General features: G+C 37.4%; 1 protein-coding gene across 4 annotated transcripts in view; it reads left to right on the top strand.

Annotated features, from left to right (window-relative positions):
* Nucleotides 1-25,999, top strand: part of myo16 (myosin XVI) — a 128,544-nt gene that overhangs the window by 21,301 nt on the left and 81,244 nt on the right. For 2 of the 4 annotated variants that reach the window (XR_005281177.1, XM_038289660.1), the window contains exons 1-4: nucleotides 3,782-4,201; nucleotides 9,913-10,182; nucleotides 23,526-23,596; nucleotides 23,915-24,058. Coding sequence is in view for 3 of the 4 variants with exons in the window: in XM_038289660.1 (XP_038145588.1) it covers nucleotides 4,174-4,201; nucleotides 9,913-10,182; nucleotides 23,526-23,596; nucleotides 23,915-24,058 (513 nt within the window). In the remaining variant the exon portion in view is untranslated. Of the gene's footprint in view, nucleotides 1-3,781; nucleotides 4,202-9,912; nucleotides 10,183-23,525; nucleotides 23,597-23,914; nucleotides 24,059-25,999 lie in introns of those variants that run through there. The other 2 variants (XM_038289661.1, XM_038289662.1) reach the window with 1 other exon arrangement.

Here is a 25,999-nt window from a genome sequence, read left to right as displayed (position 1 = left end):
CCAAATTATTTTTATTTTCCCTCTAAATCAAAAATATTCCACCATGATTCAATACTTCGTTCGAGTCCAGAGGTATGTTTCCACAGTGTTTAGTGAAACGAAAATTAAGACTGGAGTTGTGGCTAGACCCGCCAGAGGCAGTGCTTTAAGCACTGATTGATCATCTTTAACCATGCTGATGTCGAGAAATAAAAATAACAATGTCACACTTGACCTACCAGTGAACAATGTGAGTCTTTATAATCAGGTGACACCGAGAGCTAAGTCCTGTTAATTTTCTAATGTGCACTTTGATAGTCATCTGAGATTTATATAACAGTTGTAAATTTCATTCTATTTCATCCCTACTTACCTCCAGAAGTGGTCCTTCACACACTAAAGGACTTATGTGAACACCACATACCTCAGTGGGATGTAGATAGATGCTGCTCCTGGATGCTTTGAAGGAGATGGGGCGCAGCCACATTCAAAGGAGCTTGGTGACTTTCAAGATGCTTCACTGCATATAATGTCCAGCCACATGCCACTCATGGCAGAAAACGAGTGACATCTCACTTCCGCAGGCAGCCTTAGGTCCTTCAAGTATAAGGCTTAGTGATTAACAATGGCGGCTGCTGCTCACTGAACAGGGAAGGCTATTTAATTATTGAAATCAAACGTAATGTATTGCTTGTACAAATGTGAAACACATAAAACACATAACCACAACAGGTGAAAATAACTGTTGCGAAATGTTCTGAAATAATAAACTCCAGAAAAATTGGCAAGAGTTCAGTACTAGATGATTGTTTTATAGAGTTATCACTTTTTACTCTCTCCTCTGAATCGAATGGGGAAAACCACAACTCTGTCTGGCTACTTTCAATCAGATCTTTTAAGGTGTTCTATCATTCAGCATTAAATAGCCGGCTTCATGACCTGGCCCTGCTCCATAGACCCCCTTAAAGGTTTAGCCACACTGGAAGTGACCGATTTTTGTGTTATCTGATCTACTTTCTTGCTGCTTGCTTCAATATAAGGAGGCTCAAGCCTTGACTGGGATTGATTGACAGGCAGCTTCAAGCTGCTCCATAGTGGAGGGAAGATCACACCCAAGAGTGTGCTCTGATCAATGCTCAAATGAAATCAAGTGCATTTTGGTGCACATTTAATTCAGTTTAATGAGTACAATATGAAGTTTAACAATGCACGTTTCACCAGTTATTTTAAGAAATTTACTGGGGAGGTTTAGCCTCCCTAGTTTTCAAAGAAAAAAGCATCACTAGCATCAAATCCATTGCCTAGTTTTCCAGCCGCTGCTTAGAAGAGCTAAAAATATTGCCCATATTACCAGAACATTGATGTGTTCACCTCTCTGCCATAGAGACCATGTCCCTTGTGCTGTCTGACCCTGTCAATGGTGCACCCCAGCACACTGAAGTCAACTTGCGGTCGACAAAGGAGAAAACCAAGCGGAAACATTGTTGTTATGAAAAATTTGTTCCTGTACTGATACCTGTACTGATTTGGGAGGTGATGGCCTATTGGTTAGAGCAGTGTGCTTGTGCTCTGAGAAGGTTGCAAGTACCTGGTTCGATCCCCACAGCCTGCAGTCTGGGTTCCTGAACAAGACTCTTAACCCCACACTGCTCCCCGGGTACCGCACAGTGGCAGCCCACTTTTCCCTAAGGGGATGGGTTAAAATGCAGAGGTAAATTTCTCCAATATGAGATCAATAAAGTTAATTATTGAGCTTTCCAAGTAGGGTTCAGACTCAAGCTGTTCAACCACACCTGGAGGAGGAGTCCTAAGTGAACTACACTAGGTACAGAATATGCTGCACTAGTGGTGGTGCCATGGTGCTTCTAAATTCCAAGAAAATGCTCAATATAATCTCCACCCAATAGGGCATCTCCAGGCATTCATGGAGATGAGATTCATAGCAATGTCCAGGAAGATGATCTACTGTAAGGAAGACATCATGCTTTTCTCTTGATATTTACCAGCAGGCATGTTACATGATCAAGCACCAATTTCCTTTCATGGACAGCCTTATACTGGGTCGCTGCATGAGGGAGCCAATCATCCAGCAACCCTTTCTACTTTTGTGTACACCCCGGGAGACAACGTTCAAATAAGAGGACCCTTATCTGGAGGTTCTTCCTTTAGAAACCAAGTAGTATAAAACTCTATTTGGGCAGGTTTCTTCATTCAGTGCCTGTGCCATCATCAGGTCGCAGATAATGGTCATCATGACCAGACCAGGGACTGTGTACCGATGTCAGAATTGAAGACAGGAGAGGGTGGACAGCACCCACAAGTTTGGGGTGTATGTACAAGTGCTCTCATAATAAAAGTGAAGACCTGCAGAGACATATCAACCAGGCCTCAGAAGGAGGGGTCAAGTGGAACAGTTCGAATGAGGACAGGTCCAGCATCAGATGCAAGAGAGAGCTACGTTAATTTGTCAAACACAGTATCATTGCTGCGCCAGTGCTTAGCCACCCAATCCCCACCACTCTGCATCCTTCAGCTACAGGTGGCTCAGAGCATGGTTTCACTGGGTCAGTTTGAAGGTTTGCATAGCAAGGGAGGGAAGATATAAAGGCACAAAATAAATAAAAGAAATATGAATAGGCTTCATTACTAAAGAGGCAAACAGATAGAAAATATGGGTTTAGCAGAGAACATTGATAAAAATAAATCCTGGAGAGAACCGTAATAGAGACTTAAGATTGCTATCTTTGTTACAGTGCAATTTTTTTTTTTTTGTAAACTTTTTTTAAATAATATTTGGTCTAAAACTGGCTTAATGTTAAAATGTTGCACCTGCACATAACATTTAATGGCACAGCTTGTTACATGCTATGTCAAGAGCCCAAACCGGCATGATGGTGTTTTTAAGTTACCCTAGAACCTGCAATTGAAAATTAAAGCTATGTGTCCTACTGCTCCATAGCAGTGGAAGCACAGTTCACATTTTGAGCACTAGTGTTACAGATGTATTTTCTTTACAATATATTTTTTCAAGGATACAGCTTTTGTCAGTTATGGTATTTTAGGAGTCGGGTACAGAAGATTTTAACTGTCAAAAGGATTGTTGGATTCATTGTAATTACAGAAAAGAAAGTCAGAAGCAAGGTAAATATGGATTTATCGCAACTGATATTGCCATCAAAATATTTTAAATTGAAGTCTTAATCTAATCTTTGTGATGTCATGCAGCCTCATATCTGAACGATAGTGTCTGTTTTTGTGCAGTATGTGCAGCTGTCAGCTGCAACACCATGGTAAACTATACTATACTATTTATATGTGGTTAAATTTGCAGCTGTTTTCATATCATTGTTAAAGCAATTAAATCTTTTATCATGCCAAAAGCCGCACTGCAGCATCCTCTACTGCTACTGTTTGTAGCTGCCCTCTTGTCAGGTTTAATGCTCCACCTCACCAGGAATCCTTCATTTCCTTGATTATTTTTCTTTCTCTTGCTCCCCCTACTGTATCTGCCTTTCTTCCATTTTCCCTTATGCTATTCCTGCTTTTTTATTTTAACTATCCTTAAGCGCTACCAATATCTTCTGCTGGTAAGCACATTGAATAATTAAGCTTCTTGCATGTTTTTTGGTTGAAAACATACTGTGCAGGGTTGTCCATTAGCATATACATATAGATACACTGGTATAAAATGACTAGAGGAGGATAAGGAGGCAAGAAGCATTGCTTCATGGGGGTGTGTTGAGTGGGAGGAGGGATAAACCGACTGTCAGTCAGTGACGCCAGTGGAACACGTGCGTCGGCTATGGCAGGGAAGACGTTGTGCAGCCCGTTATCTGGCTGTGGGCGAGAAGAGGCAGAGGCAGCTGCAGCTCCCTGTTGCGGATGGGTTGATGGAGGGGTTGTACTGTATGTCTGTGTGGAAATGAGTGTGTATTTGTGTGCATGCATGCCAGTCTCAGACTGTGTGCGTGTAGTATTTGCATGAGCTGCAACCGGAGCTGCTGCTGCTGCAGTTGGTGAATAAGACAGACAGGGAATCGGAGTATGGGTAGCATGAAAGGAACCAGATTAATAATGCATAGTGCCGGTTGCATGCTCTGCATTAGTTAGTTTTACTGAGACCTGTGGCTGCCTACAATCTGCCTGACTCACTGACTTCTGACCTGCCTTTCTGCCTGCTTGACCAACGCAGACATGTCTCACTACCATTTCATCAAATGTTGTAAGTAGCACCTCAGAGAACCTTTCTTGTTCCCCTGATGACATTTCTGTTGTGTTTTTCATTGTATCTAGTCTATCTGTGCTGTAGCAGTGGATTTACTATAATAACTTCTATGCTTGATATTACGATCATCTTGTAGCAAATTATGGTTATCTGCTCTTCATTGTAGCACAGTCTGAACTTTCAATTGGCATTTCCCTTGGATAGTGTGCCTGCTGTAAGTGGGTGTGTGAGCATGCTGCAGAGGAGCCGCTGCAGATGTGAAAAGTTGACCAGTGAATGCGGCAGGTAGCAGCAAAGGAAAGAAAGATGAAACAGAACTGCAGAGGTGCAGATCCCGTGAGTGTTTGCCATGTCGACGAAGCATAGACAGACCAATGAGAGAGATTATAATTTAAGTCAGAGAGAAGCACAGATGGAGGAAGACTGAGGGTCACACTGGAGCGACAGACAGAATGACAATGATTTGAAAAAAGGACGCCAAAATGGGATGACTGGCACTGAGAGATACGTGAAATGTTGCAAAGGGGTGACAAGCAGGCTCAGATGGGAATATGAAATGGATGGTCTGGAATTTAAGTTGAAATGCAAGAAAAAAAGGGGGAAAGGAAGGGATTCATGAGATCTATTAGCAAGGTGATGCAGAGCTTTACTGTCCCCATTACTTTAAGGACCTTACCCTACGTGTCAATCACCTTGAATCGGCCCTTTCAATGTAAATGGTTTGTTTTCCTGTGTGTTTGCATGTATGCAGTGTTACATATTACATTGTCCCACACTGCTATCCATAGTTTTAGATATAGCCTGCATGTTCTATGTGTAATCAATAACTGATAGCTTGGAGATGGCGGGGAAAAGCTCATGCTCTGTTTCCCTCTCTCTTTCTCTTGCTCAACATTCTTTCCATTTCTCATTCCTTCATTTATACTTGCGGTTAAACCAAACATCTGCCTCTCATTCATGTTTTCATGTATTAGTCCCCAGCCACTCATCATAGAGCAGGAATGGTTACAGTGGGATCCTTTAGTGCAGACAATATTTACATTTGAGATTGGTTTAGGAAAAAATTATGAAAGATTTGTTAGAAGCTGTATAGTTTGTATTTAAATATACAAACAGCCTTCTGTAGTATATAAATATGAAAATATATATACAGTTGATAATGCAGAGGTTGTGTAAAATTAGAGCCAAGGGAATCAGCTGTAATGTATTTTTTTTATTTATTCCAATGCAAAATATTTTTGAAATTATTCCATCTGATCCCCGATTGCTGATATTTTGGATCTTTCTTCAAGCCGCTGAAGATCCCCTGATGACAAATGTTACGCAACTCAGAGTTTAAGCAATAAAGAAATATTTATTAACTCATGAAAATTAACAATGCAAATAGATATATTCCCATTGTATTTTATCTCAAGGCATGGCTGCAGAATGCAATAAAGAATTGCCAAGCTGATATTCGTCCACATCTAAGACATACTAGATGACTGTAACTATAGAGTAGCACATTATTGCAGCTGCAAGTATTTTGTGGTTTATCCCCTCCAGCTTTACCTAGCCAGACCTTCAGATTTTTTCCTGTTCTTTTCAAACAAGTCAACTCTGAACAACTGAATGACAGGCTTCTTTGAGCAGTAATTTTAGAATCTTGCCAAAGATCACTTGTTTAATTATGGTCTGACTGTGTCACTCTAAAACACGATTATACCCTTAATTAAAAAAAATAATACTAGTTATATATTTGGCTCTGGCTGTATGCTCAAGTCTATGTATCATTTTCTAACCAGCCTCCCTGCATCGAATGAAGAAAAACCTTCTTACAGGATGAATACTCAAATACCACATTCCTCTGAGCTGATGCTCTTTTTGTAAAGTGGTAAATGGTAAATGGCCTGTACTTATATAGAGCGTTTTCAAGTCAGGAGACTTGACCAAAGCTCTTTACACTACATTCAGTCATTCACCTATTCACACACACACTCACACACTGATGGCGGCAAAGTACAATGTAGCCACAGCTGTTCTGGGGCTCACTGACAGAAGCAAGGCAGCCATACACTGCCATACTGTACACCAGTTCCCCCAACCAACGTCAGTTGGCAATGCAGGTGAAGTGTCTTGCCCAAGGACACAACCCTCTGTTTGCAGGGCAAACGTCTTCATCTGACGCCACTGTTGCCCCCTTGTATTTGGGGGCAATGTGTTGCTTATGCTCACAGCAAAAACTGGTCTAAAAATCAAGGATTTTTGTTCTGCTATGGTAGTTTTGAGTGCTTACAGCTTACCTTGAGTCTAACAGTGAAGCTATAAAGTCTAGCTAAATTTTGAAGTTTTCCACAACCTTGCATCGCAACCACCGGTAAATTCAAAATAAGAAAAGTTATGAAATGTTTTAAGTTTCTTCAAAAGGATTTATGCAATTATCTTGCTGTATTATAAAGATACTGTTGGGGTCTTCTGCAGTTAATTCTTTAGATAAACATTTCAGTAAAATTTCTCCTGATGTTATTGGGGATTTATATCAGCCAGCTTCGTATATCTGGCTTGGTTCAGACCATTTTATTCCCCCATTTAATATAGGATTGATCCTTCGACTGTAACAGTGATGGATCAGATGAGTCTCTTTGTAGAATATTGCATTAGCTGTTTTTGTGTGTACTCTCTTAGTCACAAGCTAAGTTACAGGTAGAAAGGATACTGTTGAAGCATCTGGCATTAGCAGTGTTATAATGAGATTTACTTTCTCTCACACCCCTCTGTTTGGTGCCTGAATACAAAACAGCTTTTTTCACATTCTAACTAGACCAGATGGCACTGGTGTATTGTCCAGGAGGTGTCCGTGTGTATATGTGCACAGATTGGAGTGTGTTTAGGGGTGTGTGTGTATATTGGGGTTGAGAGGGCAGGTGTTTGAATAAATAAAGTAGAACCACAGCACAAGTGCAAAGGAGCAGCAGATATTTTGATGAAATTTTTTTATTTGCTGTTTTTTGTTTTTTTCTTTATCCTAACTGCAAAATAAAAGAAAAGAAAAGAACAAAAGAATTACATTTCATATTAGAACCCCAAATGGGTAGTTCAACTTAAGTATATTAGACTACGATATATTAGATAAATATCTGGAAAGAGTTATGGTTCAGTTCATAAATAGGCATATGTTGTACTTTAAAAATCTTAGGTGACCTTTAGTCAGTGGTTTCAAAAGTACACACATTTGTTACTTAAGTAGAAGTATAGATACTGCAGTTTAAAAACACTCTAGTAAAAGTTTAAGTATCAAATGTACCTCTTAACACAAGTAAAAGTGAAAAAGTGTGTGCTCCAAAAACTAGTTAAAGTATAAAACTATAAAGTGACCTTTAAAAAAAAAAACAGCTAGATGCCACTATATGAATTGAAAGCTCAATTTTTGGACAATTTCAAAAAATTTCTTTGAGATAGGGCCAAGGATGAAGGAGGTCTTGTTGGTCTCCATCTTCATCTCCCGAAACTATCTCTCCTGTGACAACCTTTCAGTTCATGGTATAGAGTTTGAAGAACACCTGCTTGTTTCTGATGATTTCCTTTGGCGTTAGCACAAATTTTAGGAATAGCTAACCAATGAGTGTTGGCGCCAGTGATCTGCATCGGATGGCGCACATGACGTGAAATAAATATTTATAAACATTAAACTAAAGCCAAGGGTAACTTAAGTACAGTAACAAAGTATTTTTACTTTGTTACTTTAGACCTCTGCATTTAGTTGAGTGTGACATTAGTGTATTCATTATTATTTTCTCTCACAGAGTACTTTTATTTTTTAGGAAAGCATGAGTTCCATTTTTTTTGTTTCATGTGTTGTAATTCTAAATAAAGTATTGCTTCTAAAATTTAGATTAACATTTTCATAGTCAGATAGCAAAAGCTTTCAATCAAAAATAGAATGTGTTTTTGAAAATTTGAACTAGGTGAAGCCAAAACATAAACAATTAGAAGAGTTCAACATAGAGCATATGTAGAGATAGAAACATTTGTCATCTTAAATGGGAAAGGCCGTCCTCGCCTGGCCTGGTTGTTTTTCTTTAAAGGGTCCAAAATAAATGCCAGACACCATATTGCTTAACACAAGTCAAATGTCATTGGCATCACCACTGCTTCTTGAAAAACATCCAAATATAATTTTGTCACCAACCACTTTTCCTAAAAAGTCTGGGTCATGTTGTCTGTGGCTCTTTGAATAACCATACATGTGATTCTGCTATCTGCAATAACCTGGATATCTTTGCTTTGTTTTAGATTTTTATTTTGTTTATATCCTATCAAACAGTTAAAAAGGAATCTTAACTCTCAAATTTGGTTAGTAGAAAACTGGGACTAAAAGTTCATGTCAGACACAGCACTTTTACACACTAGGGGCATTTGAAAAGATGATGCAGTAATGGGAAAGAGTAAAATATGGCTGGACAACATGCTGAGCTTCAGAACTGTCCCGGGAACCAAACATTTGCCCCGATGAGCAGACTGAAAGAGAGATACAAGAAAATAGTTACTGCATGCTAAGACACAGACAGTAAAGAGACTAAAAGGCTCCAAGGACTGAAGCATAATAGGAGAAAGAAACAAAGAAGCAGAAGAGTACTTTATGACAAAAAAGAATAAGATATAGCAGCAAGAAAGGAGAATTTAGACAAGTTGGTGAGTCACAAAAAAATATATAAGTAGTGTCTCTGCAAAAACATCTTTATTCATTTATTTTGCTCATTCTCTGGGCTCTCTGTGACCTGAATTTGTCTTGTTAGGCAATCAGCTACAGTTTCGTCTAGTGTTTAAACTGATAGAATATAGCAGTAAGAGCACCTGTCTACTATTATGCTCCCATTTTGCCAAGCCAATCTTTAAAGTTCTGTGAGTTTTAACTCCCTTTTTCACAACACTATTCTTTGTTCTGCTCATAGACAGCAATGTCATATGTGTAATTATTACGACAGGGCCTGTAAAATAGGCTTTGCCGAAAACCTGTGTGTAAGCTGCATCAGTCACCTATGGATGATAATGATATGGATACACTGAAGAAAGTAAGAAACAAAGAATGCTTTTCATACCAGCTGTCAGTGTTTATCATATGATTGCTGAATATTGCCCATAAACAATCTTTCCTTTGCAAGTTTTTGAACACCCACTTTAAGCAATATATTCATGTATCTCTGGTGTTTCCAAAAACTTATATTGTGATCTCACTCTTAGCCCACCTGCTGCACTTGCTAATGATTCAGGCAGCATGACAGTCTCACCAGCTGCTCATAATGGGATCTGTTTCACTGAGCAACAGGGAGATTATGCACAGTCAGTAGAATTATAACACTGCTGGGCTCAGAGAAAACAAGCTATAAAATCCGGCAACACCTCATTCAACCCACCTTGGGCCAAACAGCTACAAATATATTTCGCAGTAAATATGCTAAATGGTTGCCCACACACAACAGGCCACCTGCTGACTCTATATTTGAACACAAAAATAATAATACAGATGTACAACTTTATCTAATGTTGATCCTGAATCATCTCACACAAGCCTTGTCTCATTAGCTCACTGTCAAACTGTTAAGTTAACACCTTGGGTGTTTTTCTCTGAGTGACGTTAGTATATAGTTTTTATTATACTAACAGTTTTGTCCACATCTATTCCTGAAAATCATTTTCTTTTTCTCTCCTTGTCTGTCTTTAATTTGCAGGTTGTTTCCAGCTATGTAACGTTTTTCGTCACAACATGGAGATAGACCAGTGTTTGCTGGAGTCTCTCCCAATTGGCCAGCGCCAGCGCCTGGTCAAACGGATGCGCTGTGACCAAATAAGGGCATATTACGAAAGGGAAAAGAACCTTGAAAGGCAGCAGGGTGGAGTCAAAGTTCGAGCCCCATCCACCTACGGCAGGAAGCATCGCATCCGCTTCAGGCACACCGACCTCATTCAAGATGCAATCATTCGCCATGACAACAAAGAAGGTGTGTGTGTCTGAGGTTTATGGTGTCATATAGCTATCCCTGACCAAACTGTATTTTAAATGCATTATGTGATACAACATCAATCTGCCCTTAAAGTGAGGTGGATTAAATTATATTATATTTAAAACTATTGAAAAATGGATTGTGTATCTGGGATTTTAGGGTAACGAAACGCTTTGAGTAATCTGAAATCCAGCCTGTTTGTTAGGGTGTTAGAGGTTATTCAGAGACCACTAGTGAACAAACATTATGAAGATGAACACAGCTGGAAGGTCAGGGAGAAAGTTGGGGAAATCTTTGAAGTGGTTTTAGATTATAAAAGAATACCATAACCTTAAGACATCCATCCATTTTCCGTCACACTTATCCCAAGCGGGGGTCATGAGCTGCACCGAGTTATCTATTGGCGAGAGGAGGGGTACAGCCTGACAGGTCGCAAGTCTATTGCAGGGCAACACAGAGACAAACAACCATTCACGCACACACCTAAGGAGAATTTAGAGAAACCAATTAACCTAACAGTCATGTTGTTTGGACTGTGGAAGGAAGCCGGAGTACCCAGAGAGAATCCAAGGAGAACATGGACACTCCATGGGAATCGAACCCGGAACCTTCTTGCTGCAAGGCAGCAATGCTACCCACTGCATCACTGAGCAGCCCACCTAAAGACATATGAAAGTTGAACTTTTATTCATCATCCACAAATAAAAATACTACAATGCACCATATGTCAGGGGGGTTAGTGGCCTAATAGGGCAAAGTGCTTGAGTTCTGAAGAAGGCTGCAAGCAGGGGAGACTGAGGAGTGTTGCAACACTTTAGCCTCTTTAGCGGGTTAACACAGGTTTTTTAAACACGGGTCAACCCGCAATCTGCATTTGATTCCTTTCCCATTGGCAAAAAAAAAGCTTGGTTGTTTGGCTGTAAATGCTTGTTTGGCACTGGCCAAATCTCTCTTACCAGTGCTGCGCAATATTTGATAAATGTAGGCAGAGTTGTTTCGATTTGTTAAACTACATGACTGCCGCAATGTTATGACTTATGTTAACTGAGCACAACTGTATCGGTTAAATTAGCAGGTCGAACCCGGGTCTGATGTTCAAACTGAGTGTTGATCGAAGCTGTTTCAAGGTTATTTTGACCTTCAATTTACTTGGAAATTCAAATATTTTAAAGACCATGATAAAATAATAATAAAAAACTTAAATATAATTAAAAAAATTTATTTTTGAAGATAGCAACACTTCTCTAAACTAATTCTCCTTTAACATAAAACTTATGAAAGGAGTACATCTACAGTAGTGACAATATTAACACCGTAATGTATATTAGCTTCACCTCAAAATGTCATGGTAGCTTCACTTAAGCTTGTGTACAAAAATTTGATTTTTGACATAAACATTAGCTACGTTGTCACCAGCATTTTTTTTCAACAAGCTTATTGACTCAGGTTGGATGGAGAAGCCAAGCATTTCACTCATGTAAGAGAAGAAATATTTTGTTAAGATGCATTTTTTCTTTTACTCAGGTAAGTGCAACCGAGTAAATGTAACTAGTTACTACCAAACTTTGGTTTTTAAGTTCACAACCAAATATTGTTGAGAATCACACACAAAACTAACATTACTGGTTACCAAGGCCGGTATGCAACCATGTACTCCAAAAACATTTGCTGCTGTATTGTAAAGCAAAAGGTCCCTTACTAACTAGTAAACTTATACTGTAGAATAGCAAATGATTATTTTTACATTAAATAACTATTAAATTATCACCTTAAAATTGCACTTTAATTTTTTGGTATACTAAAAAATGTCAATAGGTATAAGGAGTGTGCTCGGTGGGTAGCATATAAAAACGGGAGGACATGTTGACAAATGAGTGACAAACAGCACGTGGGCCAAAACAGAGCTGCCCACTGTAGCTTACTCAGTTTGTTCAGCTGGAAATTGCCAACTCAACTGAGAAGAGCCAATAGAAGCTTTTATTTTTGTTCAAACTGTCCTCAAGGACAAAAGTACCAAAGCAGGGACAAACTCTCTGAAACATTTATGAAACACTCAAATAAAACATTTCTTTTCTGTTTTCTAAAATGTCCACCAACACTAGCAATCTTTAGAAATAAGACTAAAATGGTGATAATAATAAAATTCAATTTCTTGGTTATTTATCATTCTTTACACAAATATTTGTTTGTCCAGTTTTCTTTTGTTTGTTTTACATTTTATTGTTAAAATCATACACAGATGTATTAACCCAACCGAGACAATGGGATCCATTTAAACCCTATATACTCTTTTGTTTTACTCACTTTCCAGTCTTCCGACTCTATTCAATCAGCTATTTACCAAAAGATCATAATAAATAAGGGAATTACTACTGAGAATTAAAAAGAATGGTTAAACTGCACCAAAGAGTTTGGACTCATATCTTAAATACTCTATTTTATCATTGCAATGAATTGCCATTACAGAGTTAGGGTAATCAGTACAAATAGAAAATGTGTTTGCTAAAAATGTTTTATCAAACAGAAGTTTTAAATGTTTTATGATATTTTACAGTGTACATCAGAGCTTTTCGGTAGTGGCCAATCCAATAAAACATCCTGCATGGAAATATGCCAAACGCCTCTACTGTATAGTGGTTCCCATGGTAATCTTATTCATCTGTAAATGTATCAGTACAAGATGTCTCTCTCCTAATGCAATTTTCTATTTTTGTGTGTAATGCAATTTTATTTTAGAAATCAAAACAGTGTTATAAACCTTGTCTTTATTGGATAGGTATAACCCTGTGATCCTTTACATTTCTGCTGTATTCAAAACCACGTCTTTTTTCAAGAAACATGATTAGCCGTATTTCTTTTATTGTCAGTGTATGATATCCTTATGTATAGATTTATTTTTCTCTGTCTGACTAACTAAGTTTGGGAGTTTGATCCTTAAGAAAACCACAAATCTGATAGTAAAATCTGACTTGCTGCAGCTCTGCTTTGTGGTACAGCTTTTTCCCTCGAATGAAAATAACAAAAATTTATGCCCAACTGTAGTAAGAAAAGCCAATTCATTCATTTAGCTATTGTTACATTGACAAGACTTACACACTATCCTCTTGGATACTATACATTTTCTCCCCCTCTCAAGTTCTTTTGTAAGGATAGCATTGCAGCTCGCTCTTTAAAACACCCTCTTCAATGGTTTTACAAGATTATTTTGTCAATAAATGTGTGCAAGTCAAGAGGATTTTACACTCTACTCTGCTGTGCATTGATTTTTGTCCGAGTTCAGTGCCTTTTTTGTTTATTGTGCCGATTGCCAGTCATTTACCCAGCAGTAGGGAAATATCTGTGTCCCACCAGCACTCTTTGCAGGTCAGTGTGATAATCTTTCCTCCCTGGCTGTCTGTGCGTGCTTCAGCTGAGCCCTTTGTGAGCAGCTGGTGTCTCTTTGCTTTGACCGGACTGCAGCTTGTAGCTGGCTTCTTGGCTCAGCATGTTTATCCCTCTGTGTTTTTTCCAGATATCGCTTTGAGACTAAACTAGCACCCTTTGCTAACAATGTGAACGGTGGAGCGACATCAACCATTGATGATTCAGTCTTGGAAAAGTTTCTTGCTTTTGTTGGGACTTGTGTTATAATCCAAATCAAATGTAAATTTACTGGTTATCTTACTATTTTTTTAAAACTGTAGTGGTGTTTCTACTTATTGCCCTTATTGCTCAAATGGACTAATGCTATATATGTTTAATTAAAGGGTAACCTTTAGGCCTTTGCCTTAAGAAAGTAGTGCCAATGAAGATTTAACAAGAAATATGATTCTTAACCGTGAAATTATCAAGCTATTTTTATCTTTCATTTAGAAAAGACCATCTGGATATGAGGGTAAAACTCTAGTTAGCCTGCTTACTATATAAACTTGAAAGACTCTGACAGCATATCCAAATGCTCTACTTTTATAGAAGATAAAACTGTATGTGTGTTTATTTTGTTATGGATATGTCATAATATTGTGCTGCAGAATTTGCTCAATGTTTTCACTATATATGAACACATCCCCTTAAGCCGAATAAGCCTCCCTCCACCTTTATTTTCAGCTTAGAGAGGGCTATTAATCAATGTTATTAGGACAGACATTCTGTGAGCAAACTTGTAGATGTAAAACACCCTGTTATCGAACATTGAGTAGAAAAGGTTAAAGGGTGAGTCAACATGGAGCTAAATTAGAAGAAAGCCATGCATCGCTCTTAAACAAATGGATGTGTTGTCAAGGGAATTTGATTAAAACTGTTTTACTGGTTGCTCTACAAACAGTGGATGATGATTATCAGTCCTGTTAGCTGTATAATACAATAAAATGATCAATTACAAAGTTTTCAAATATAAAGACACTACATAAAATTAATTTATCTGTCAAGACCCATAAAATAAATCTAATTCAACAACATTCCAACATACGGAAGCCGAGAGCGGTCATACCCAACTTTTTTTTTGTCCTTTGTCTTCTCGAGATAACGTCATAAGTATCTCGTTATCACGGCTTAATAAATAATTGTTTACATTTGTAAACATTTATTTATTTCTCGAGTTAACAAGATCATTAACCTGTATGAGTAATGAATGAGGCTGGCCTAACAGCCCTGGATTCCCAGTCCATCCATGTCTGCTGGGCCAGTGGTTATGCAGTTGCGGTACCGTGTGTGCGCAAATAATATTTTTTTGTTTCCTATTTCTTTTCACTCCTTGTATGGTTGTGGTGGATGATTGGATTGCATGGAATGCAGTAGAAACAAATGTGACTGTTTTTCAATGAAAATCTTGAATCTGGACTCATTTTGGGGGTTAATGCATCTTATACCTGTTATAGGCGTAACACCGGGGCTGTGCAGAAAACACCCGGCACTTAGCCAGTGGAGGCATAGGTCTAATTGCTTATGAATCAGAAGTGGAAGCAAATCATCAAACCAACAACGTAGTCTCGTTACCTAAAAGTTAAACACAGGATTATTTACAAATTACACATAGGCTGCCATGACTTATAAATCATCTCCTGCTGTTGTGGTGTTGAATGATGCAATCAGTTTTAACACACACCAATCATCTTGATATCACGGGAAAACAACTTTTTAATGAGAAAACTATCACCTCGTTATCACGAGAAAACGGCTTTCGTTATCTTTAGATAATGAGAATTATCTTGTTTTTTTCGAGAAAACCACTGTGAAAAAGTATCTGAGGAACATGACCGCACTCGGCTTCCGTACCAACATACTCACAAACCTCCTCATTGTGTTTCTAGACCCCTTTTACATTGTCTTAATAGCTCTCGTTCTGGCTCTTCAAATAAAAAATACTTGCTGTACCTTAGAGTGCTGGTGGAGCTGAACATTGATACTACACATTTGTAAAGAAACCAGATTCATATTTCAAATTAAAAGTATCTCTAATAGTAGTTTGTTGGTTTCTCCACCAGTCTGCATAATAAGAACCTTCTAGGTTCCAATTTTGTTTTGTATACACCCTGTGTGTACAAAATGACAATAAAGTTTGACTAATAAAGTCTAAGTCTTTAAAACATTAGAGAATAAAAATAATTGATTGCTGCTGTATTATAATGTTTAGTCCCTTTTTAAATATCCTTTATCATTTATGTAAGTCTGCAAAGGATACTATCAAGCATTTTGTTATCTGACATGATTAAAGCCTTCTTCGGTGCATACTTATGGAGATTTAATGACAAAATAGTGACAAAACTTTGTATGTAACAAACGTATACCCCCCCCCCCCCCCACCCCCTTTTTAACTATCCCTTATATTTCCCTTATATTGTATAAATTTAGAATAAAAAAATGTTGGTCAGAAAATAAAGCTTAGATAAAGAAATAAAGCTAATCAGTAGATTTTTTTTTATATGGGACAGATCTGTGTTTTTTTATTAGTTTTTTTGTTTTTGTTTTTTTTTACTGCTTCAATATTTTGCTGATAAGATATCAGTCATCTTTCTCTCAACCACATTCCACGTTGTTGCATTATGACATGTTCACCATGTCTCTGGAACATGAAATAAAGCACAAGGCAGTGAGATAAGAAAAAGTAAGACAGAAAGAACAGAGTGAAGAAAGTGAATTCTAAAAAGGTTGAGACTGAAGACCAGCAAGCAGGAGGCATCAGCTGAGGGAGAACATTACAGGGTTAAGATGAAAAATAATGTGCAGCCCTGTGCCTGGATTGCAACATAACACACCTCATCTCCCTTCTCCATTGCTATCTATCACATGCAAGCACTGGCTCAGCTGCATTTTGACATTTTGGTGAAATTGCTTTTCCCAAATCAGTCTCTTAACTGCATCAAAGTCGGATGTCGACAGAAAAATGGGTGGAAAAGCAGCAGCTGTAGGTTATGTTGTATCTACATAACCTTCGAAAAAGTGTTTAAGTCTGACCTTAAATTGATATACATCATGAATGCAACGAGTTTGTTTTAAAATAATCAGATTTTAATTAATAATTAATCAAGGCTAATAATTAGTTAAAACACAAAAAACCTGATATCCATATACGTAGTCTAAAATCTATTTCCCACATCTTGCATACTATACTATAACTCACATCTTGCATCAAGTAATTAACAAGTTAATCGACAAAACACACACATTAGAGCAAAGTAGTTTGTAGTCTGCAGTTTTTCATTGTTTAACATCAAAAATGTATGAATGTCTATATATTCAAATAATTAGTTTAGTTCTTGCTTAGCTGTTCTTGTGTGTATTTAGGCTATTCGACAGAGGCTTATCTGAAATATCTATCTGTTCAGTGATTTCATAACAACAACTGTTGACATAAGAAATGAATGTTTTACCATTGCCTTGCTGCATATTGCACACTGTACTCTATATCTCACTAGTGCACCACTGCTACAGAATCAAAACTATAAAAACAATGGACCATAATCATTACCTAAGCCAAGGTTACTCTATGATGTGTGCATTTATGAATATTGAATTTCTTTTATATTGGATGCATGAAATTCAGGGTAAAAAGTGACAGCTTGCCCTACTTTCTGATTAATTACTACCCAAATAGGATTTAAAATCTGTTCTTAGATGTTAAGTTGATCTTGAAATAAATAAAACAACATAAGCTGTTGATTTTACGATAAAAGTAGAATAACCCATCCAGACATAGAACAGTTTGATTTCCACTGCCTGATCCCACTACACATGCAATATTTATAACAGGAGCAGAGCGACATGCATGCTGTCTTTTTAAGGAAATCAGAGGGATGATGTTTTACTTCATCACATTTAAACTTGCATCACGTTTTTTTTTTCAATGTGTCTGCATGTTTAGCATGATTGCAAGCAGTGTAATATGAGCGTAACCATCAAAGAACCCTAAACAAAGATATCTATATTTCTATGAGAATGGATTCAATATCTCTTGTTTTTTTCATTTGACATTTAGCTCAGTTTCATACTGTGATATTTCCCCACTGGTTACAATAACTATATCACCTTTGCTTTTCAGCCATGAGCATTTCAATTCTCTATTGTGAAGAGCAAAACAAGTTGAAGGGTATTGTTGCTGGGACTGTGCACAAGTCCCTGCATTAATTACCGAGTGCTTTTTCTGTCTGTCTGGATAGTGTGCAGTTTGTTTAACAACAACTCATCTGAAGTTGTTGTTTCACTGTTTTATTCTTTGTCTTTAAACACTCACACATAAAAGCCTTATTGTCTTATTGTATTTTTAGTAATTATTTTTATATTTCTCAAGCGCTTTATAGTTTTATTACAGTTGACCTGAATAAGAGCAGAAGAACTTATTGAACAATCATTTACTAAGAAGGATCCTCCTAAATTTGCATCTCATTTTGACATTTGGAGAGAGACTGATGCTTTTATCATTTGTTAAGTTTAAAACAAATAATTTTTAGTCAAACGTAGTTGAGTGAAACTTCTTCATTATTATGTATTTAATTTGTTTTGGAACCGATATTTTATGTTATATACTATAAATATAAATTGTTCAAATGTATCTTTGATGTTTACTATTCAGACCAAATGAATAGAAACCCTTGTTCTGTGTTTTGCACGAATGGTAGGTTATTTTTTTGTGTCCAATTTTTACAGTCTGAAAAGTTGCCCTCTTGTCAAAAGAGATGGATTTTTTAAAAATATTTTTAAAGTCAACTTTTGAAACTATTTTCTTCTAATTTTACATTGTGAATTTGATTAAACTTGAGGTGGAGTTTAAATCACAAAATATAAATCAGTCTGAATTCGGGTAAAGTATTTTTTAAAAACAACAATAGTCCCTGTACTACCTATTAATTTGTAATAATCACACAGACAGAGTCAGACATTTGTTCATATGAGGGGTTTGAACAACATCTGGTAGATTGCTGACAAAGTATATAATTTTTCCTGCCTAATTTTTTTGCTTTATGAACATTCATAAAGCTTTCAGGTTTTGGTCAGATTATTGGAAGAAAGACTTTTACAAAGACGGACATGTTTTGGTGCTGCACTGAAACTGCTTGCTGTAGAATCTAATTTTGATTTGAATAGATGCAGTTTTTATTTTGTTTGGGCAATTTAAGAGCAATGAAAGAAATCGCAAAATTTAAATTGTTGAACACCCCCATAGTTGATGGCCTTTTCTTGGCATGATTTTGCTAAAGATTGTTTCTTTTTTAAATTTAAGATATTTGCATATAGTGCTATTCCTCCTGCTACTTAAAGCTTTACTTAGGATCTGTTTTAAACCTTTTTTCTCTCCGTATATCATTAAAACTTTTATGTAATTGACCCTAAAATTGCAGTTTCTTAACTTGAAGTCCCAGTTCCCATGTGGTTGCCACGGAAACACCTTTTTTTTTTTTCTAAATGGTTTTTTTTAGGATAAAGCAAAAGACAGGTTACTTTTGATGTTGTACATGTCTTTTTTTCCACACAGAGATAAGCAAATACAATCATTTAAACTTACACTTTTTAAACAAGAAGTTGCAATCAGATGTTTTTTACCCTTTTAATGTAAGAAAATTTAGTATTTACTTTCTGATGTGTGCCGTTCTGCTATAAACCTCGAGCAAGTTCCTTTATCTCACATTGATTACTGGAAATTTAAACACCACACACAGAGACTGAGTTACTACTGTGCCTCTGCTGAAGCTCCTTGCGTCCCTGCTGGTTGTAAAGCCACTGAAAGACTCCAATGGATCTTTGTTAAAAAACTATCTACATTTCTTTTTCTTTTTTTACAGGTGTCATGTAAATAGAGGTAATTGCTATATTGTGATGAGATTGAACTTAAAATGTTATTGTATTGGAATGAGAGGGGAGCCTTATGTCCATCCAGTATGCAATGAATCCATCTAAACACTTGTTCTGATCATGTCATCTGGGTGTGAAGACCTTTAAGAGCCCCTATTTTTTAGATTAATGACCAGAAGCATGTATCACAAAGTGATTTTGCATGTATAAAGGTGGGCTCAAGGGCAGAGGACTAATCACAACCATCAGCACAGAAGCCAGGCTGAGAATGAATCCAGCTTTGTGGTAACAGAATGTCAGAGTTAAACCTGAAGTTGTTTTGTTAACCCAGTAATCCTGCTTTGTGGTACAGGCCTCAGATCACTCCTCCATAATGGGTCAGAAACCCTTTCTACTACGAATACAGAGCAGAAAAATACCCCATCAAAGGGATTTCATTAAGTCAAATATCTATTTAAGCAGTTCAGACTTTTATTTCAGCCTTAAGAATGCATATATGATAGCTGCTGTGTTTGGTTGTATAATGCAGTGGGCATTTTTTTCAACAAATAAAGCGAAATAGTAATTCTATGAATAGGACACGCATATGTATATTTGGAATGAGTGGTGCATATGCATTTTAAATTCAAGTTTTTGAAAATCTTTATTTAATCACAACAAACTGGTGTATGATATTTGTTTCTGCAGACTGAAGCTTGTTCAAGGCAGCAGTGGTTGAACAACATGGCCGTGAATAGGATTGTTTTTTAGCTGCGAAAGGAGACATGCCAGTTGATCAAGGTTAATGACTTGAATAGAGACCCTCCTGTTCTCTGTTGCTGATACTATGCCACAGAAGGGGTTGATATCATTATGTACAAAATAACTAGCTTTGTAATTTTAAGGGGTATTGTTTTTATTTTATCTGCCATTAGTAATATGCTTTATAATGTGTAGTATATATTCTGTATTTTTCTATGTGGATTTTTGTTTTTCTTGTTTTGCTTTTTGTCTAAATTAGACCAGGAATAATAAAGGTGTCTGATTTGTGAGCACATTTATTGTCTGCTTGTGTGTGGGTGGAAAAATATTACTTAAGCAGGTCCGTAAAACCTAAATAAAGCATAAGGGAATTATTAGCATGGTTTAATATATTGAGCTTCTGTAGTTGTTGTTTTCAGAGCCGCTATTATTGTGCTGATACACTTCTGTCTTGTACTGTATATGACCGTGGTAACAGTGAGTAACCATGTTCTGTCAGTATTACTGATATCACATAAATGTCCAGAATGCAGCACTTTCTCTCCCTGTCCCACCTTCTCTTTTATAACCATCACTCCCTGTATCTCTGTCACCTACTCCACTGCACCTTCTCACATGTTGTCTCACTGTTTGCTTTGTTCTTCTCCCTTGTTCCATGAAAAATGTATCAGCTCACAGAGGCCTTATTTAGATTTCTAGTCTCTGTGCATTTGCCTAAGGCTGAATGAGAGAACTTGTGGGAAAAAGGGTTGCATTTCCTTCAACGGATATATGGCAAAGTGATAGTGGGTTATGCATCCAATTGGATCCTATAGTAAGTGATGTAACGGTTTGTAAATCAACTGCCTTTTTGACCGACGCAGTGGAAGTAAGCATCAAACACGCATGCACTGTTTTAACACTGTTCCCCACTGACATGTCAAGGGCGATTACAGGATGTTTGAATCCTATTGATTTTTGACAGAGAGAAGCTGTTCATAGTTGTGTAAAGTGTATTGTTAAAGCAATAAGTCTCTTTAACATTTTTTTCATATTTTGTTACATTTCAACCACAAAGGTGAATGAGTCGTAATAGATTCAACGTTTTACGTCAACACCAATAATACAAATATAAGGAAGGAAGGAAATTTCTTAATAGTTTGCAAAAAGTTGAAAGTAAAAAATCTGAATACTAAAACATGGATTTAATTCACCTACTTTACTCTGATAACCCTAGTTATTATGTTGCCCAACCAGTTGCCTAGAGTCGCAGCTGATTTGCAAAGGCTTAAAGAACTGATTAGACGATATAAAAAGAAAAAGTGAACACTTGGGAAAAGAAAACAGTCTTTAAAATCAGTGGCGTGCACAGATTTTTAAAGGGAAGGGGCAGCCACACGCTTTGGCTCCCAAGAGGGCACTTCAGCGTGAGCTTTGGATCCAGAGTAGACACTCTGGATAATATTAAGATGCATTTTGACTCCAGAGACAACACTTTAGTATGCATTTTGACTAGGGTAGCCATTTTTATAGCACCAAAAAGGAGGACATTATGCTGCATATCAATGAATTACTAAGGTGTACATAAGAATCTGATAATGTCTTGTTTATAGTACAATTTTGAGGGTTTGAAAGAGGATTCTTGTGTGGCTGAATAGGAATAAATATTAATGAAAAGTCAAAAAGAATTTGTTCACGGTATTTGTATTTATTCAATACATTGTGGTGTTAAAAATGTGACCACTGATATGAATATTTAAAGTGCAGAATGCCACAAAGCATAAGATGTGTGGACTTAAACATAAAAAAAATCTTTTTAACAAGTAACATTCATAATAAAAAAAACACGAATATTTTTACTTCAACAACAAAAGAGATTTGTAAGAAAAACACTTTCAACTACTCAAAAAGAATAGTTTTTTTTTAAAGTTCTTCAGTCTTTTGGGAACTTGTCTATAGTGTCTATGAGTGTGCAGCAGACCTGTTTTTATGGTCACCATTTTAGCTGAAAATCTCTCTGTCCACTTTCACACCATAGTCTACACTTCTGTAGGATTGATGATGTTTTACAGTAAGGTACACTTTGCACAGCTCTGCATCAGTTATTTAGGCAGACGAGGTTAAACGAGGTCTTGCGTTTTGGCATGATGCTAACGTTCTGTCTATGCATAACTTAGCAGCACTCTGGTCCTTGCTTACTTTTTTAACCAATGAGAAGCAGACATTTATCTGACATAGCACCGCTATTAGCCAATCATCTGTTAGATCAGATAATCAATGGATTGTTTACATTCTATGATTGGATATTGGGCTGAAGCCCAGCAAAAATGTAAAAAAAAAAAATAAATAAAACTGCTCTACAAGCCTTGTGCTTCATAAAGGAGGACAAATCCACGTCCGGCGGGATGCAGCGCCTGACCCTGGACAAGGCAAAGATTTCATTACCCAGGAGGGCAAGTTAGCAAGTGTTTTGGCTCCCAAGAGGGGACTTCAGCATGTGTTCTGGCTCTATAGAGGGTGCTTTAGCTTTTTGGCTCCAGAGAGGGCATGTTAGCACACATTTTTGCTTTCAAGAGGACAATTTAGCACATGCTTTAGCAGCTGAGTGGGCACTTTAACGTGCATTTTGGCTCTATACTGTAAAGGGCACTTGAGGGCACTTTAGCACACATTTTGACTCCAGACAGGGCCCTCTAGCACATAATTTGACTTCCAAGAGGGCACTTTTCTTCAATTAAGTTTTCAACAGGTGACCCAGCTGAGAAAATAAAATTTACGATGAAGGTGTTCAGGTCAGGTGATTCCAAAATTGAACTATTTGGACATTGTGGGCTCTAATACATGGAATTAACCCTTGCGGTGACAGCATAGCGCTGTAGTGTTGCCTGATGTTGATAAAAAAAAATATGAATGAGGCTAAAAACAGCGTAAATATGCTAGAAAATGTTTGAATGCTGAATGTAAGGCATGGAACTGAGGGAGATTAAATTTCAAGTCAGAGAACAACGCTAACTATAATATACAAGCTTCAGTGGATTTGTTTAGATGAGAAACCTCAAACATTGATCCCAAAGGGCAGGTATATTTATTTTACATATATTCATCAAGGACATCAGTCATCAACAACAGGAGCTTTAGGATCCTGGTTTGAATTCAAGCATATCTTACAACGACATACTTAAAGTTGGGACTTACAGGATATTAAAAAAGTGGCAAGAATTTAAATGTTTTGACCATAGAAGAGCTCAAAGAAAATCCATGTTGTACCTGTAGATTTATAATCATAAACAACATGAATGCCTTTGTTCTAGCATCCTACAGGAGCTGCTAACACCTTCATGTTTATTGTGTTGCAGTGTTGTGTCTCTTAAAGGAGGGAGCAGACCCCAACACTCCAACTTCCTCAGGGGGATCTTTGCTGCACCTGGTAAGATACTACTATTAATGATGGATTAAGTAACTCTGCAGTCTGGCTAAACAAAATCAAATAAAGCCCAGCATCTATGAATGTCATTTTTTCTTCATTTAATGTGTTGTTTTTGGTCTCCTTGAGGCCTTAATTTCCTCCTCAGAACAATGTAATTATCAACAGAGCAGTACAATAGATGTTAAAAAAGATTAATTACCGTGCTGTATGATTTTCTCATGTATTAATTGTTGCATGGTTGATAGTAAGCTGTGCTCCCGGATATAGTTTTCTTTTAACTAATTGTAATGGGATTCATGGTCTCTGCTTTTTCTGCAGTGTGCTCGCCATGATAATGTGTTTGCAGCCGAGGTCCTGATTGAGCGAGGCTTAAATGTCAACAAACAGGACGAAGACCTTTGGACAGCCCTTCATGTAGCATGTGTATGTGACCATGCAGATATGGTTTTGCTTCTACTGCTGGTAAGAATAATTTACAAACACAGACATTCATTAAAGTCACTGGAATGCTAACACTAAAGGAGGTATGCAACATTGCACTTTATGGGGGGTAGAACATTTGTTTTACTGATTCCTCTATTTGAGTAAGACACAAATTATAGTGGTGGTTATGGACTTGGTTGGAGTTTAGGTTTCTTTCTAAAATTGCTTTCAACCTGTTGGCCTATTAGCATAAACCTATAGGGTTTTGCCTTGGAGTGAGATTCAAGAATTAAGGAGTGTTTATTGTCTCTGTAGGGCAATTTATAGCCAGCAGTAATAAACAAACAATTCAACTGCAGTCACTCAATCAACAGTAAATAACAAGCTAAAACACACACAAACAAAGGACAAAACAAGTATTTTCATTGATAAGGTCCTCTGTAACACAGAGAACCTCCAACATGACTTCATTCCTTTACAGGCTTAGTTAAATCTTTAGAAATTTAAATATTTCTACATTTTGGATTAGCATGATATCAAAGAGATAGCTCATTCTGTAGAGATTCCCTTGACAAGAGCTACGGTTACACTGATTAGGTCCATAATGAGAAATGTGCCAGCTGCAGGGGAGGGTATGCCCATCTAGCCTAGTCACTCAATAAGTTGGGACTGTTCTACTGGTGCTGATTAGCCCACAGAGAGCTGACTGGTGTAGAGAGTTCCACAGAATCTTGTACAGCTTGGTTCCTCTGATTGGCTCCTAGGTGACTGCTGTTAACCTTCAGTTACACAGGATTAAGATGATCCTGAAAGGAATGGAAATGTCTGCTTTTCTAGATTTAAATTTTTTTTTTTACTACTCTATGGCTGATGGGTACGTACATGAGGGAATGTTTGTGTGTATTTAGTATGCATTTATTTTCAGTCAGATAAACACACATTAAATGAACGTTTCCCCAAATAAAACAAAAAATAGCACCATCAGAGCCAGCAGGACTAACCCCCGGCTAAGCCGAGAGAGGGCAGCTGCAGACGGGCTGCGGTTAGCCCTGGCTGCTATTAGCCTCGGAGGTCCACTGGTTGCGGTGGTCCTCTTAACTTCAGAATTCTTTTAAATGACGCATTAAATCGGTAAATGGTTCACATAGTGACGCTTTAAAGTGTAATATTCTTGCCTCAAATTATCTTAAAATGTACTTTTATTGAACAACTGCAGCAGAAAAGAGAACTTTTAACTATCAATGGAACCCTTCATTGAAAGCTGCTGCTGCCGCGGTGCATTCTAAGACAGCTGTCAAACTCAAGAACCAGACAAGTCTGCTCTGATGCATGCTCGGTAAATAGGGAGGGGCGAGAACAACATCTGGGGACTTTGTCCATTCTCGGTATACTGTTCTTGTGAATTGGAACAGTACTAGGGCTGCGGTTGATGATGTTTCACAAGCACATGAGAACGCACAAGTACACATATTGAGAAAGGGCCTAAGACAACTTTTATTTTCATTTTGTATACACAGAGTGTATACAAACGAAATTTAGTTTGATACAGGTTTCAGAGAGTAAATGAACATTTCTATTCCATGAAGTGCAGCAGTGATCAAATGTAAACAGTGTGGGAGAAAAGAAATTGTGCAAAATAACCCATTGATATGGAAGTTCAAACCATTAATATATATGGTGCAATTATGCAGTGCCTCCAGTCCAGATCTGTACATTTTAAAACTCAGAGAAAAATGTTGCAAGCCGTCTATTTAATTTCAGTTGCTTGGTTTTGCAAATTCTCCCAGGCATCTTCAGTAAATGTGACTTTCTGTTGCAAAGTAAATATGGGATGTTTCTTTATCTGAGCAGCTGTAAGTGATTTTCTTTAGGCCCTTAATTTAAACGGTTTACATTTTAACTGGAAATTGAAGAATGGTCTGAACAAAAGGAGTCTGATTGAGCCATCCTTATCTTTGACTGACACAGGAAGAAATACAG

Source organism: Cyprinodon tularosa, unplaced genomic scaffold (assembly GCF_016077235.1).
Source record: "Cyprinodon tularosa strain WSP-4 unplaced genomic scaffold, ASM1607723v1 ctg270, whole genome shotgun sequence".
Lineage (NCBI taxonomy): Eukaryota > Metazoa > Chordata > Actinopteri > Cyprinodontiformes > Cyprinodontidae > Cyprinodon > Cyprinodon tularosa.
The sequence above is the reverse complement of the archived record's forward strand: the minus strand, read 5'-3'. Positions and strand labels throughout refer to the sequence as shown.